At 32.3% G+C, this 18,153-nt stretch overlaps 1 protein-coding gene across 1 annotated transcript; it reads left to right on the top strand.

Annotated features, from left to right (window-relative positions):
* Positions 1-7,036: 7,036 nt before the first annotated feature.
* Positions 7,037-8,236, top strand: LOC139886264 (uncharacterized). The gene is made up of 4 exons (XM_071870029.1): positions 7,037-7,212; positions 7,317-7,402; positions 7,653-7,780; positions 8,107-8,236. The coding sequence occupies exons 1-4, from the start codon at positions 7,143-7,145 to the stop codon at positions 8,126-8,128; spliced, it is 306 nt and encodes a 101-aa protein (XP_071726130.1). The 5' UTR covers positions 7,037-7,142; the 3' UTR covers positions 8,129-8,236.
* The last annotated feature ends 9,917 nt before the right edge of the window (positions 8,237-18,153 follow it).

The raw sequence follows: 18,153 nt of genomic DNA, 5'->3' as shown, positions 1-18,153 counted from the left end.
GACTTTATATTTTTATGAAAAAAACCAGTAATACATCTACATCGGTTTTTAATGAGTAAAATATTTAATTAAAAATTGAACTTTTTTGATATGGTACTCCTGCGTTAAAAAAATGCCATAGTTTAACTTTAATTTTCTTTAATTCACTTTAACTTTTAAATATTTTTGTTTATATTATATAATATTTAATTATAAATATATCAATGAAAACACATGTAAAGTCACCATCAATCATATGAATTTTGTGATGTATTATATACTCATCACTCCGTCTCAAAATAATTGTCTAGTTTTGACTTTTTAAGTCTTTTTCCTTCAAGATTCACTCTATTTTTTTTTTGTTGAAAAGCAAAGCATTATATTAAACACGAAACATTTACAAGTTTCTTGAGCCTAACGGCCCAAACAAGAATACAAGCCCGACATGTTGCAAAGTAAGCAACCAAAGCTAAAAAAACTCATAATACATACACGACAATACAATCTAATTTAAATACGTGCTAGGATTACATAACCAAGTTAACCAATAGAATTTTCGACCTCGTGATCTATGAAAAATCCATTTAAAGGACTTTACTTGCATCTCGTTTATTGCCACCGGAATGCACCAACCTTTTCCTCGAAAAATAACATTGTTTCTATTTGCCCAAATAAGATAAGCACAAACCCACACGACCGCTTGCCACACGCACTTCCCATTTTCCGTCATGGTAATCGGCCCATTCCCACGAAGGATTTCATTCATACTAAGGTTGGACATTAAGCCAAAACCCCACCATGAAAAAACCCGGTTCCAAATATCCATAGACTTATTGCAAAATAATAGTGAATGTTCAACGGTCTTGATGACATCATCACATAACGGGCAACGGACGGTGTCTAAGTCTATATCTCGCTTATATAGTTCAATCCTAACGGGTAGTCGTTTTTGGGTTGCCCTCCATACAAACATTTCTAAATATATTTCTTTGTGTATAATATCGATTGAAAGTTATACAAAATGAAAATACATTCGAAAATCAATCTATATATATAAAATTCATCAAATATTCTATAATAAAACCAACAAATATTTAAAGTTAAAACTTAATAGTTTGACTTTGAAAAGTCCAACAGGACAATTATATTGGAACGGAGAGAGTAATATTTAATTAAAAATATATCAATGAAAACACGTGAAGTATTATATTCTGCACAAAACAAATAAGAATATTTATTGTCATTGTTGTAAAAAAATACTCTTAAAAGTTAAATATGACAATTATTTTAAGACAGGATACACATTAAAAGTTTCAATATAGTTTTACAAAAATCACAAATATGTGTAAGGTATTAGTTGTCAGAAGATCTTCGAATTTAATTACATTTCATTACAACTAATTATCTAGAATTAATCTTTAAAATGGTAATGATATACAGTAACTTTTAAACAAACATTTAAAATAATCAATTAATACCAATGTTTGTGAATTATTTATAGTTGTGGATAGTCAATTAAGCCAAAACAATCACCAATCCCATTAAAGCCAATATATGACATCCTACTTAGAGGTGTTCATCGGTTCAGTTTTTGATTTGTTTGGTTTATTCGGTTCGGTGTATTCGGTTTTAATTTTTTTTGGACAAAACCGAAAACCGAATTCGATTTCGGATTCGATTCGGTTTTCGGTTAAAACCGAATATTATGAAAAAACCGAGAACTGGTAGTTTAATTGTGACGTTATTAATGTCATAGTTATTTATATCCTAAAACAATGACGTACTATTAAATTATTAAGAATTCGATGATATATTAATATTTATAGCTTAATTATGATGTTTACTACTTCTGTTATTAAGAAGAAGAACATAATAATTTGAGTAAAATAATTATAATGTGAGCTACCAAATCGTCATATGGGTGAAAACATAATTTATTGATTGGATCCCAAATTATAATGACATTAAAACATAAATATACAAATTAAATATTTAAAAAATTTGAATTCGGTTTTGAATTCGATTTTCGGTTAAACCGAATTCGGAATTTTCAAAATCAAAAACCGAACCAAAAACCGAATTTGAATTCGGTTTCGGTTTTACTCGATCCGAAAACCGTTTTACAAATTCGGTTTGGTTTTTTTTTCGATTTAGTTTCGGTTTGATTTTTTTTCAGATTTGATTTCGGTTTGGTTTTCGGGTTCTACGGTTTCAAACTAAATACTGACCACCCCTAATCCTACTCCATGTTTCGAAGAGTTTATATACATATAAAAAAAGTGTTTATATTACGTGGTCATAATTTTATTTTATTTTATTTTATTATATTAATGTATCACTCAATTCACTTACTCCGTATGATTTATGGTTAAAAAGCAATAAATTTATTTAATCATCACATATATACACACATTTAGTAAGACTTTATAATAATATGGTTATAATAAATATAATAAACGATTTTACTAAGAATATATGAATATGAATGAATGAATGAATGGACATGTGTAGAGTGTTGTTTTAAGAATTGTGATAGTGGCATTAGTAAAAATGACAGCCACTTTTTTAGATAATAAAAAGGTGTTAAAAGGATCTGCTTTGAATAATCAAAGATGTGGACTACCAGACTGCCAGCATTATAAAATATATATTATATACTTTATATATACCACTATTTAATTAAAAGTATAAAACTATACATAACTAGTATATATCCTTGGTTCGGAATAGTCTGGTATTGTAATCTTAGCGATTTCGTTTGAGCTGTTGAGCCACAATAAATTAGGTTTCTGAGGTGTCTCCTCCGATTGTTTCTCGATTGTCCGTAGGTAGGGCTTCGACGGGCTATAGTGTCGAAGTGAATCGTTTGGGGTTCTCTTGAATATGCTAGCTATCGGGGTTCTCTCTTGTCTTCTGGTTGATGTCTCGAGGCGGGTGTTCTTGTGTTGCCCGATGAACATTTTTCTATCAGGTTTATGATGGTGTGGGATGTTACAGTTGTCTGTGGGGGAGGTTCATGCTTGCTTATTTCAGTTCATCTGAAGACATTTTTTGAGGTTTTGTGGTCTTGGTAGCGGTTACGACAACCGTTCCATTAGTTATTTATTGGTTGGGAGACTTACTTTTCTCCATGATCTGTTTAAATGTATTGATTAGTTATATTCAAGTGTGTTTCATGTTTAACGCTAGTGTAGTTCTCAAACAGATGTGATATTCATCATGTAACGGCTCATATCAACAGATCTCTATTTCCTTTTATATATTATGTATTTATTTAAAAAAAAGAAAAAGAAAAACTAATATATCTACTTTATTTTGGGTTAAATATGTAAACTACAATATAGTTTAAGATAATTATCTCCTAAAGTAAGCATATATATATATATATATATATATATATATATATATATATATATATATATATATATATATATATATATATATATATATATATATATACATACTAGAACTTAGAGCCCGTGCGTTGCACGAGTGGGTAAAAAAAGAGTTAATAAATAGAATAGTCGCAATAAAATGTTGTATGATATGTTTATGTTACAAATACAAATGTGACTAAAACCTCCGTTACTAAGTCGTCCATCATCATGTGAATAAAACTGTAAATAATTGTGTTTTTCGCCAAAATATATATAACATCTATGTAAAGAAAACTGTTCAACATTCTAAAACTAACAACCAAACTCGATTTTGTCATTGCAATTCAGGAAAACGTCGATCATCTTGTGACCTTACAAGCTTGCAACGAATATACAATTTAGACATGAGAAGCGATATTTCCACCTTTATTCATACTACATCCACCATTATTTTAGTTAACTTCATAAAATACCGTTATTTAAGTTAAAGTAAATTGTGTTCTTTCACTTAACGTCACTCTGAATTACTATTATTGCCATTTGAGTTTTCCTTTCTTTTTTTCACTTCACCCACCTTCATCTTCATGTTTCCATCAAACAAACCTAAATCCTTCATTTCATCACCAACTAATAAGGCATACTAAACACAATTGCTCACAATTGGTCAAAAAATGGCGGAACAAAAATGGCTACTAAATATGTTTTGCATATTACAAATCAACACACCAAAGGATGGTGGCGGCTCTGTAACTTACGTTAACGAACTTTGAATCTGAAACTTTAAATTAGTTTAGATCTAAACCCAAAAACCAATTTGGATCTAAAAGAAATACCCAAACTAAAACTGTTAAATAACTAAATAGATGAAAAAATGAAGGTGGTGGTGGTGAAACCACCGATGGCACCGGAGTTGATGAAGTCATCACCATATAAGTGGCGTGTGGCGGCATGAATGGTGACGCTTACAAGAGAAATTTGTATCCCTGTGTTCAGAAAAATCCAGCGGGATTATTGGTGTAGATGGTGGCTTCTAAATCGTTAGGATTCGAGCGCAAATTACGTTCTTAGTTTTGGATGGGGTGACCAACACGAACAAGCCTTTCAGACTCTAAAACAGTTGTTGTGTCGGGCTACAGTGTTATCATTACCAGGAGGTTCAGACGACTTTGTGGTTTACTGTGATGCGTCAATTGCCGATTTGGGTGTGTATTGATACAGAGAGATAGGGTTATCGCGTATGCCTCTTGTCAGTTAAAGACACACGAGCGTAACTATCCGATTCATGATTTATAAATGGCTCCAGTGGTATTTGTGTTTAAGTTATGGAGACACTACTTATACGGAACGAAGTGTGTAATATGTACGGACCATAAGAGCCTCCAGTTTATTTTCACGCAGAAAGAACTGAATATGCGGCAAAGACGATGGATAGAACTTATAAGGATAACGCTTGTGAAATAAAGTATCATCCGGGCAAAGCAAACGTTGTTGCCGATGCTTTGATTCGTAAAAAGACTGTGGAGACCATAAAATTTATGAGAACCGAAATAGTTTCAGACCTTATTGAATATATAAGACAAGTTCAAGCCCACGCTTTATTGGAGGAAAACTTAATGACTGAACTGATGACCTAAATAAAAGACCAATTGACTGACGATTCTCGTGGACTTAAGACGTTTAAGAACCGAATTTGGGTGCCTATGCTTGGAGATTTAAGGAAATTGATCTTAAATGAAGCACACAAATCGAGGTTGACTGTCCATCTGGGTAGTACTAAGATGTATAATGACTTAAAACCGATGTATTGGTGGCCAACGATGAAGAAAGATGTTGCTCAAATGGTGGAAAGGTGTCATATTTGCGCTCAGGTTAAAGCCGAACACCACAAACCCTATGGTTCGTTACAATAGTTGAAAATTCCATCAGAACTTAGAGAGTTAATGACATGATCTGGGTAATTGTTGACAAACTGACTAAGAGTGCCCACTTTTTAGCAACAAAAGAGACAGCCTCGCTGAGCATTCTGGCAGAGTTATACTTGAAAGAGATAGTTAGTCGACATGAGGTTCTATTATCTATCGTATCCGACATGGATTCTAGATTTGTGTCCAATTTCTAGAACAATTTGCATAGGATTATGAGAACAAGGGTAAATTCGAGTACAGCGTGTCATCCGCAGACATGCGATCAGAGCAAACGTACAATACAGACACTAAAGGATATGCTTAGGTCATGCGTGTTAGAGTACGGTGGTCCGTAGGATATACATTTACCTTTGATCGAGTTCGCCTAAAATAATACTTATCATTCGAGTATTGGTATGATGCCTTATGAGATGCTGTATGGTCGTAAATGTAGAACGCCGACTTGTTGGTTAGAAGCCGGTGATAAACAGTTTGCGGGTAGCGCATGAAAAGTTGAAAGCGGCGTTTGATAGACATAAAATGCATGCCGATCCACGTAGACATTCGGTAAGCTTTGAGGTGGGAGATCGTGTTTACTTAAAATTTTCACCGTGAAAAGGGGTTATCAGGTTCGGTAAGCCGGGTAAGTTAGCTCCAAGGTACATTGGGCCGTTCAAAATTATTTAGAGGATTAATGACCAGACGGTTGTGTTAGAGCTTCTAGTAGAGTTGGCAGGAATATAAAACACATTCAACGTGTGTTATCTTAGGAAGTGTAAGGTCGATGATGAGACACAACTAGTTCTGTTGAGTGATTTGAGGGTGGGACCTGAATCAAAGGTTAGTTGAAGAACTGGTTAGAATTGTCGATAGAAAGGTAACAAGGTTAAGAAAGAAGGAGATCCGAATGGTGCTTGTTGAATGGAAACATAGCTTAGGATCGAACCTAACATGGGAGACTAAAGAGTTGATGAAGGCTCGTTACCCTCGCATGTTTGACCATGAACAGATTCTGAGGACGGAACCTTCTTAAGGGGGTGGATCTGTAACATCCTCAGACCGGGCCTAGATGTAAGATGACCTTTTTACCCTTAGACATAATTGAGTGGTTATTTATGCTTTTATTTTAATTAAATGAATAGTGCTATTTTATTATTTGGTTAAGACTAGTTTGTGACAAGGATCATAGAACATGTTTGTTTATTTAATTTGGACTCGGTTAGGGCCGCCAAATGAGGTACGTAAGATTTCAAATAACTAGTAAATACCCGTGTGTCATGGGGTATTGTGATACTACACAATTAAGTAATAATACACAATTAAGTGTATACATGTTCTCTTATATTTTCATTTCTAGAAACATCACCAAAACACGCCCGTACCTAACCTTCCTCATCTTTCTAACCCTAAATCCTTGAATCTCAATTTGATCATGAATTGTGTTAAGAAATTTGTTCCTTATGTTGTAGTGAATCTACCAAGGTAAGATTTGTTAAATTTCATGTCCAAATCAGTGCTTTATTTGGGTTTATTTATTCAGCATGTGACAATTTTTTATTTATTATTATTAGTATAAGATGAACAAAAGGAAAAGATTGCAGAAGAAGTACTACACATTATTGGTGGCTTTTATGTTGGTTTTTTAATTCTATTTATGCATAGGTCATATGTTAAAGTTTTACTAAGACGATGCAATTGTTAATAACTAACCTTCAATTTTATTATACTGCCTTTTAACTCTGTATTTTGATTTGATTTAAATTATGATTATGATATTATTTGCTAGCTATGACAATTTTTCCTGCTCTTAATTTAGTAGGAATACGCTGATTATATTTGGAATCAATTGCAGTCCTCCTCATTTTCATATGAGCAAAGTTTCATGGGCATTTTGTGTGTATTTGGAATCAATTGCAGTCCTTCCTCAACTAATGATGATGCAAAAAACCAAGGTTTGGATCTTTTATTGTAAAAGTACCATATTTTAGTGATACATTTACTTGGTAAAAATCTAATAATCAGAAAAGTAATTCGTTTAATCTTTTTCCTTATTTAGTGTGGATGATCGAACCATCTACTGCACGTTACGTGTTTGCACTTGGCCTTGCAAGGTTTTTGGGATGTGCTCACTGGATCATCCAGGTATAATCAAATAAACATAAAACCAATTGTTTATTATTATTTTTTTTTTTTGAAAGGCAAGCCCCCAAAGTGTAGGTAGTAAGGATTGAATCTTGGTTTCCTTTGGAGATTTCCAAGCACTCAACCACTAGGCCACCCCTTGGGGTTTAAAACCAATTGTTTATGTACACATAATATATGCTTATATGTGAATTTATGATTGTACAACTAAAACTGTACCTTATGCATTATATTGTGTGATGAATGATAGGTTTATGAATCTGCTGGATCGTATCTGTTTTTACTAGGAAGCGGATACTTTTGGTTGCCGATGGTCTTTCTCGCAGAAGCGGTTCAAACGTTCATCTTGGCCGATTTTTGTTACTACTATGTCATAAGGTAAATTGTGTGACGAAATATAAATTCCAAGTTCAACAGTTAGTCTTAGTGGTGGTAAATTGGCCAACAGGTTTAGATGGGTTTGGTTTTAAAATAAAATGATATGGATAATATACTGTAGATTTGAAATACACTTTAGTTGAGTTTTAGTCCATTTGACCTGTTTTTCTTGAAGGTATAATTTTATTGTACCCATATGATCTGTTAGAATCAAGCATAACCCATTTTGATCCGTTCAATAGTTAAGTGGGTCGACATTGTCACCTCCAGTTTTTGTTCATCAGTTATCAGTTTAATAACTATATGATATTTCGTTTATTTTGCAGTGTGGTGAACGGACAAATTTAGACCAAAAATCGAAACCCTAAATGTATACATTTGTAAGAAAAGTTACGCTTACCTGGTAGTTGGAAAAAGGAAATGACATACACGATAACGGGGATGAAATGGTGTGTGACGGAATGGGTTGCAGGCGGATAAACGACGTGGGTTGTGCGTGCGGCGGTGACGACGTCGACGAAGGTGTGGGTGGTTGTGATGGAATGAATTCAGCGGTCGGTGGTTGACTATTCAGGTTGCACCTTTCTTGCTACTGTGCATCTATCTATTATCAAAGATTATTAGTTTCAAATTCCTTATAGTTTTTTAAGTCTTGAATTCCTTTTATTCACATGAATGATGATGGCTTTAAATATATGATGGTTATTTTTATGATCCTTAACCTTTGTTGCATTGCATTTTAATTACCAAGTTATACATAATTCTAGAATCTATAGAAAAATCATACATAAATACATGCAATAGTTGCATATGTCATCTCTATTAGATTATCTTTAATTAACTTTGGAACATTTAGCAGTTAGCCCTGGTATATGTAGACTGAATGAAGATTTCATAAAATTGATTATAATTAGTTGTAGACGTGGCATATGGGTTGTTCAAAATGTGCTTGGGTTAAAATGTATTTAGTATTTCATGTGGATAAATTTGGGTCCTTCTAATTATTTATTATACTTATACTTATTTGGACTAATGGAGATTTCATTTGTACAGATACTCGTACACTTTGGGTGACTTTCTCTCTTATTTTAGAGGTATTATTCTGCTTATATTTTAACAGCTAATACTTGTGGTGAATTAACATTATTGTTTCATAATTTGTCAATTTGTGCTTCCTTTTGTGCGGACATATACATGTGCCAAGCTCATGAAAGAAAATATCCCTGTTAAAGGTTACCTTTGACAAAATAGTTGTGATCGAATGAACCTTCTATGTCAGGTATGACATAATTGAAATGAGTCTTTTATCCAATGCTTTTTAGTATTTTGCCTAATCTAACCTATTATTATTGTTTGGGGGAGTATTTGTTTGGTATGTTGAGTTAATTTGTTTATCATGTTAATTATGGTAGGTTTTAAAATATTTTCCTTAAGTCCTTAATTCCCTTATGAAATTCGTCCTTTCAAAGCCTAATCTAATTGTGCATCTTCAAAGCTAAGTACTAATCACGGGTTATATTGCTAAAGGTTAGCTTCTTAATTTATTATGGGCTTCAGAGACATTTGCTGAAGTTAAATGATACGTTTACTGAAGATTTAAGTTTTATGTTGGGTCACTTATTCATATGTAATATTGAAAGAGCAATGTTTGTTACTTTATTTAATTATCATCATCCTGGTCTGTTGTATGATTGGCATTAGGCTGTTGTTCTGACCCTGCTGTGTTGTTTGATTATCGTTCGAAAGAACTAAAATTGGGTGTCCTGGTTTTAGATAGGTTTTATAAAAGCTGTGCTTATAGGGAGTCTATTCGTTTTGTTTGGTATGAATAAATTAAGTTTTACTCATCTGTAGCTGTTATTTCTTCCCGTTGTGCATGTATCGATTATCAAAGATTATTAGTTTCAAAGATTACATTATATTAAAACATGTGAGGGGTGAGCATTATCAAAATTAGGAAACATCTTAAAAAGATTCTCTGTTTCAAGTTCATATAGTAATAATCATCCCATACTTGTTGATTTACTCCAAATTATTTTGTTCATTGTACAAATAATGTATCTTAACACTGACTCCTAACATAATACATTTGATGTATTTTCAGGTTTCTTTATAGATTGATGTCTTCAACTTCAGTTCCAGTTTTTCACAATTGGAGGTGAAAAATTCAAGAGTTTGTAGCGTCTTGTTTCCTTTTTTGTTTGTTTGCAGCACGAGGTGTGCTTCTTTTGGCAAGAAGGAGAAGCTACTTATTCATCATCATTTTTTGCTCTGGGGTCGAGTAAATTATCAAAACTACACAGATATTACATATCAAGTAAACATAGTTTGTGATAAATTTAAGTATTGCGTGTAGAAGGAAAATTTTAGATATACTGATGTAAAGTATTTCCCGCTCTAATAGACAAATTACCATAATATGACAATGACAACTATGAGGGTTGGGCACTAAATGCTGCACCGTTGGGTCGAAACCCAGTTCATCATCATACTGTTTATTCCAACCTACAAGTACTTGAACCAAATGCCAGCCTTTGTTTACATCAGCCCTTTTTATTGGGCTGCTTAACCAATTCTGTCCACTTGACTACAACTAATATACGAAGTTCACTTATGTTTTTTAATACAACTTTATTAGCTGTATTATAACAATTTACAGGTACATTTCATAATCATTATAACTTTTATCATCGTCCATCATGTTGATTATTTAACAGAATTTTTTTGACACAACGATCGAATCATATTGTTCTTCGTAGGTTTTAGTGCTGGATCATAATTATTTGTATAGTTATGATGTGCGGCTTTGAGAACGTGTTCGGAAATAATACAGTTTCAATTGAGGTTGCAATAGTTTGGAATAACATATGCTTGAGACTGTTACAATTTGTCCTTATTTATTTTTTTATATAGAATCATAAACAACAATTAATAATAATGAATGTTTCGATGTCTTTGCAGAGAACATAAAATTGGGATTTTTTTTTAGTCATGTTGGCAAGGGATTCTTGAGCTTCAGAAGATTTAGAATATCAAGTAATTAGAAGAAGTTTGGTGGAGTTGGTTTAGATTTAGGGTTTAGGGTTTAGATTTTAGGGTTTAAAGTTTAGGTTTAGGGTTTAGATTTAGGGTTTAGGGTTTAGATTTAAGGTTTAGATTTTAGGGTTTAGAGTTTAAGGTTTGGGGTTTAGAGTTTAGATTTAGGGTTTAGATTTTAGGGTTTAGAGTTTAGGTTTGGGTTTAGATTTAGGGTTTAGGTTAGGGTTTTGATTTGGGGTCCAGGATTTATATTTTAGGGTTTAGAGTTTAGGTTTAGGGTTTTGGGTTTAGATTTAGGGTTTAGGTTAGGGTTTATGTTAGCGTTTAGGGTTTATATTTAGGGTTTATGGTTTTTAGGGTTTAGAGTTTAGGTTTGGGGTTTAGGTTTTATGGTTTAGATTTAGGGATTAGGGTTTATATTTTAGGGTTTAGAGTTTAGGTTTAGGGTTTTGGATTTAGATTTAAGACAGTTGCATCCATAGGTCCAGTAATTGAAGTAGATAATGAGAATCATGCTAAAAAAGGGGGAACATGTAAATTTAGAGAATTGGCCCATTCAAGGTTAATAAAGTTGAAAGCTTCGTGATAGATTTTACTCGGATTATCTGCAAAGCAAAAAATTTATACGGAGTACTACTTATAGTGACACTAATTGATCTTGTTTGGGTTGGGCTGGTTTAGGTCTATATAAGTAAAATTATGATATTATTTTTATTTAAACTAATTTTACGTTTAAAAACTGTGTATTATGGAACTTTATTGGAAGCGAAGAATCAATGGAGTATATGTTATTCAAGGAATCATTGAAGCACAGGTAAAATTGATGTAATTAAACCAGCTCGCCGAGCATATGTTGTTTATCTGTGCGTATAACGTACAAATATGAGCTATTTCTATAAAGTAGCCCAATATATCTTTATAATGATGATAGAACCCTAAAGGTTAAAAAAGATTTCGGCTTCTTTATCATTTTGTACATCGGTGGATTTATTATTTGTTAGGGGTACACTTTTCAATGTCCTCTTGAATCATCTTGTTTGATTATTTGTTACCATTTTGTTCAAGTAGATGAGATTTCATCTTCTGAGTAGGTTTTAATTTGGGGCTGCCTATTTGAGTTTCAAATTGCTATCTTTTGAATGTAGAAAGATAATGTAAATATTTTATTATGTATATTCATGAGTTTGTACATACAATGTGTAGCTATTGTATGGTTGTGCATATCTTCATTGGATACTTAATAATAAGAAGCTTGCCTTTTCTGAAAATATACAGAGCCAGACTTTAAGTATGCTACCAAGAGGGTATAACGATAATTCTTTTTTGCTGGTTGAGTCATTTCTCAAATAGGTACTCAAGGTGCAGATGTATATGGGGTTAAAAACCTGACAAATTTAGTAGCTTTCATACAAGTGTGTTGCGAGTTTTCAGAAACCATTGTTGGCATTATGCACACAATGTGGTAGAGTACATCATATGCTGTGGATTTCAGCAATTTTGTATAACGTTAGTGTTATGCTCATTTATTTTTTAATTAAAACCATCTTAGAGGGCTATCTTTGAACTCTATTATTCTATTTTGTAGTGTACATTTAAGTCACATTATGATCTATGAACTCTGTTTATCAGTATTTCAAACGTTATATTGATGCTACATGAAACTTAATTTAGTAATTTGATTGATTTATGTTATGTAAACTGTTTTTTTTTAATTCTTGTTCATAGTTGTTTATGATTTATATTACTTTGCTAATCTGTTTATAGCTCCCGAAGAATTTGACAAAAAAAAAACATTTGATTCTTTGCTATAACAATCGAAAACCAAGTTATAAAAACTCCGTTTCTACTTTACTAGAATTTTTTTTAAAGCATCCCGCGAATTCGCGGGTCTTTAACTAGTATTTATGATAAAGTGCAAAAAAAAAAAAAAAAAAAAAAAAACCGTTTAGACCATATTCATGTTTGGTACATTTGTCTTTTGGTTATCTTTTTATCTTCATCATTATCATTACTCCACTCCTCAAAATAATATTTAGCTTCCTCATCTATTAGATCTTCCACGACTGATATTTAGCCATGTGCAGCTTCATAACATAACTCTATACCTCAACATAACTTTAAAACTTTACAATCGAATTCGTCGATTGTACAGGATTCGAGTGAGTAGACGATTGTATTGATCGATGGATTCGTACAAGATTTCGTCGACGATTGGGCATTTGCTTGGCTACAATTCTAAAGAACTAACTTGTTTTCCCACCCAATTGTATTTGGCCTTTCCTTCAACACCAGATCTCAGATTATTGATATGAATCTAATTCGTGAAACCCTAATCAGTCTCCCAATAAATCAATTTAAATTAAATTTAAATATAGTAATATAAAACGATAAAAAATCAATAATGGAAACTCTAACCTTTTCATTCTTGACGTATCACACAAGAGCATCTGGTCAAACCGCAAGAACCCTAGAATAAGCATATGTTTTATTTAATGGAAATCGTAACCATAAATGCTACCGCACGATTCGATCGTCAATCATCCTCATCTACGAATCCTAGATTAGATGTGAGCCAGATTAAAAGAAATACTCCAGATAAAAGAAATACTCCTAACTTCTTGATGATGATGATACGATTGAATCTGCATCGCGGTTGCATATTTGTGGATATGAACGCAGATGATGTTGAATCTTCCGATTTTCATTGAGTGAATCGTATACATGATTGATTGAATGAATGGTTTTTTTGATTGAACCTCTAATTTCGCAAATTTGTTCCGTGCCGTTTTTTAGCTTATTAGGGGTAGTTTAGATCTTTTTATTGATGAAGTAAGACTTATCACGCGATTGTTAAGATGGGAGGCGTTAATTAGTTCAAGTTCGGCTTGTTTGGTATTAGTACAAGTTCAATGTAACAACATTGAGCTCGATATATAAATGTTGAGCTCATTTACTAATTAAACAATCTTCAAAATGCATTGAAGTTCGAGTTTTTAATTAATCGAGTAGCATCATAGAATCACACCCCTATTTGAAAATGACCATTTTGTTCTTGGCCAACAATTGTAAAGGGTAGATGGGTAATATAATAGGTAGTGTGAACTGTGAAGTTATGCTTGTTCTTTGATGACAAACTAGTCGTGGAACCCTCGTTTCGCGCCGGAGGCTCCGTTTTCAATGCGAGTTTAAAAAAAAGTCTTGATCTATTTTGTAAAACAGAATTTTTTTCGACATCTAACATTGAAGAGTTCCTTTTGTGAAAGTTGCTTCTTTTAGCGTTCGTTTTTTTTTATTAGAAAAGTTAGTTGATCTATTTTGTAAAAAAGAATGTTTTTCGACATCTTTTGGTAGCATTAAAAGGTTGTTCCTTTTATGAAAGTTGCATCTTTTATCGTTGAGGAAGTAAAGAAGGGAAAAAAAAGAAGTTAGTTGATTTTTTTTGTAAAAAAGAGTTTTTTTCGACATCTTTTGGTAACATTGAAGGGTTGATTCTTTTACGAAAGTTGCTTCTTTTATCGTTGGAGACACAAAGAAAAAAAAAGTGCAATGACGAAAATACCCCTGACTACTATTGGTGAATAGCGATACAGTGTTTTGTCTATTAGATATATAGATAATTTAATTAAATTAATTTAATTTAATGCAAGTAACATGCATCAAGTTATTTTTGATAAAATATAGAACCAAACTATGTCTAAGCTGAGGTTATAATCTGTCTAGAGTGCCAATACTTTTTATTTATTACTCCGTACTTTATTATTTGAGAAACTGTTAGGAAAAGATTTCCTATTGTTAGGAAAATATTTTCTATTTATTAGAATTGATTGGATAGAATCGGTAGTTTGTATAAATCCCTTAATTAGTGGGATTTGCATTTATCTAGGGGATTTAGTTTTCTAATTCTTATCCCCAAGACTCTATAAATAAAGAGGTCTTGGGGTGAGGTTAGTTGTCTTTGCCTGCAGCAAGAACCGATCTCATAACTTTGAGATCGTCTATCCTCTGTTTTTCATTGTTTATGTTCTTCATTTATTCAATAAAATGTTAAACTTTGAGAAAGTTCTTTTGTTCTTCGTTTCCGCACTAAGCTAGTATTTAATTCTTTTGCTTGATCGACGTTATGGGGTCTATCAGAAACATATTGTTGTTATTTGGACAACTGGATGTTTGATGTTTCTGTCTTCGAGGTGATTGTATGTTACAAAACATATATTAAATATTGCTGAGACAACATGATTAGAACCGTGTGCATTATGGAGTGAACTACCAAAACTCTATTTCACTTCTAGTTTTATTAAATTAACATATTAACACAATATATATCACATAAGTAGTAAGTAGTAAAACTAAAAATCAAATGTTAATAAACAAAGAAAGAAATATAAAAGTGCACACCTTACAGTTAAAAAATACTCAACAACTTTAAGTTGGAAAATATAAGGATGAGTAGGAATACCTACTTATGGCTCAATAATTTATTTCATGTATATGGAAGTCGCTGACAAATGTTTATTTTTGTCTTTATAAATGAATAAAAATAAATGTCAAATTTCAAAAATAAATATTCAACTTTCAATTTTATATAGACAAAATTTCATTCCTCGTCCCTGAACTTTACATCGATTTTGACTCCTCGTCCCTTTTCTTTTTTTTGTGCATTCCTCGTCCCTAAACTATTAAAAGAGTACATCCCTCGTCCTCCCGTCTACTTTCTGTCAAAACCTGCCGTTACCCCTTATCACGTGCATGTCATGTGAAGGTATTTTTGTCATTGTTTTTTCTTCTTCATTAAAATCCTCACATCCAAACCCATATCAATTTAGGGGTATCTCTTTCCTCTCTCACATCCAAAAACAGCAACAAATTAATTAGCTATCTTCTTGGATTAACGATTAACACAATTAATTAAGTAACCAAACCATCTTTAAAATCCATAGCCACCTCCGCCACCACCGGAGGTCACATAACCCGTAACCACTACCACAACCGCCGAAGGTCACATAACCCGTAACCACCACCACCACCACCGTTGAAGGTCACATAACCCGTAACCCGTCATCTTCCCTTTCGTTTTTTACCTTCAAACGCAAACCACCACCAATAGATCTGGAAACAAACCTCCACACCACCAGATCTGGAAACAACCACCAGATTTAAAGGTTTCAGGCTAGTATTCATTATCAAGGTTTTTGGCTGCTATTTAGATTCAAAGAAAATCAGATTCAAAGATTTAAAGGAAATCAAATTCAAAGATTCAAAGGTTTCAAGCACAAACCGGATTCAAAGGTTGCTGATTTACTCATCTGAGTAGAACCCATTTGTAGCTTCAAAGGTTGGTGATTGGTCATATGATTCAAAGGTTGCTAGTTTCAACCACCTGATGCATTTTAATTGATGTTTCATGTAATTGTTGTGTAGTGACCCGAACTTTTCCATGTTTATATATATTAATTGAGATTGATATTTACATGATTAAATGTTTTCAACATGTTAAGCAATCAAACTTGTTAAGACTTGATTAATTGAAATATGTTTCATATAGACAATTGACCACCCAAGTTGACCGGCGATTCACGAACGTTAAAACTTGTAAAAACGACATGACGATATATATATGGATATACATATGGTTAACATGAGATTATGATAAGTAAGTATCTCCATAAGTATATTAACAATGAGTTATATACATATAAACAAGACTACTAACTTAAGGATTTCGAAACGAGACATATATGTAACGATTATCGTTGTAACGACATTTAAATGTATATATATCATATTAAGATATATTAAGATATCATAATATCATGATAATATAATAATTTAACATCTCATTAGATATAATAAACAATGGGTTAACAACATTAATTGAGATCGTTAACTTAAAGGTTTCAAAACAACACTTACATGTAACGACTAACGATGACTTAACGACTCAGTTAAAATGTATATACATGTAGTGTATTTAGATGTATTAAAATACTTTTGGAAGACTTCAAGACATATATCAAAACATTCATACTTAACGAAAATGGTTACAGTTACTTTCCCATTCTTTTCTTTCATCAAGAATTCTAGTCGTATTTTTACCCGTATTATACACAGCTTCAAAACGTACTTACTATGGGTATATAACAATAGGAACTAGCATGGGATTCCACTCTTGATTATGTCATGTATGACTAATCAATTTTAACTTCTACCATGAGCTAGTCAACTAACTAGAACTCCTTTTAACCCCACTCACCACTCACCAATTACCACTCATCATTCACTCCATTTCACTTCCAATTCTCTTTCTAATTCTCTCTCAACACACCCACACTATTATGAACGTATTTTTCCAGTAGTTAATCATCATCTTCATCAAAAATCACTTCAAGAATTAAGCTATAATCATCATAGGAAGAACACTTCAAGAACACTTCAAAAATCCCTTCAAGTTTACTAATTTACTTCCAAGCTTTCTAATCCATTCCAAGTAATCATCTAAGATCAAGAAACCTTTGTTATATACATTAGGTTATCTTTCTTATTCAAGGTAATATTCATATTCAAACTTTGATTCAATTTCTATAACTATAAACTATCTTAATTCGAGTAAAAATCTTACTTGAACTTGTTTTTGTGTCATGATCCTACTTCAAGAACTTTCAAGCCATCCAAGATCCTTTGAAGCTAGATCATTTCTTATCACTTCCAGTAGGTTTACCTACTAAACTTGAGGTAGTAATTATGTTCATAACATCATTTGATTCATATATATAAAACTATCTTATTCGAAGGTTTAAACTCGTAATCACTAGAACATAGTTTAGTTAATTCTAAACTTGTTCACAAACAAAAGTTAATCCTTCTAAATTGACTTTTAAAATTAACTAAACACATGTTCTATATCTATATGATATGCTAACTTAATGATTTAAAACCTGGAAACACAAAAACACCGTAAAACCGGATTTACGCCGTCGTAGCAACACCGCGGGCTGTTTTGGGTTAGTTAATTAAAAACTATGATAAACTTTGATTTAAAAGTTGTTATTCTGAGAAAATGATTTTTATTATGAACATGAAACTATATCCAAAAATTATGGTTAAACTCAAAGTGGAAGTATGTTTTCTAAAATGGTCATCTAGACGTCGTTCTTTCGACTGAAATGACTACCTTTACAAAAACGACTTGTAACTTATTTTTCCGACTATAAACCTATACTTTTTCTGTTTAGATTCATAAAATATAGTTCAATATGAAACCATAGCAATTTGATTCACTCAAAACGGATTTAAAATGAAGAAGTTATGGGTAAAACAAGATTGGATAATTTTTCTCA

Source organism: Rutidosis leptorrhynchoides, chromosome 1 (genome assembly GCF_046630445.1).
Source record: "Rutidosis leptorrhynchoides isolate AG116_Rl617_1_P2 chromosome 1, CSIRO_AGI_Rlap_v1, whole genome shotgun sequence".
NCBI lineage: Eukaryota > Viridiplantae > Streptophyta > Magnoliopsida > Asterales > Asteraceae > Rutidosis > Rutidosis leptorrhynchoides.
This window is presented reverse-complemented; position numbering and strand designations above follow the sequence as displayed.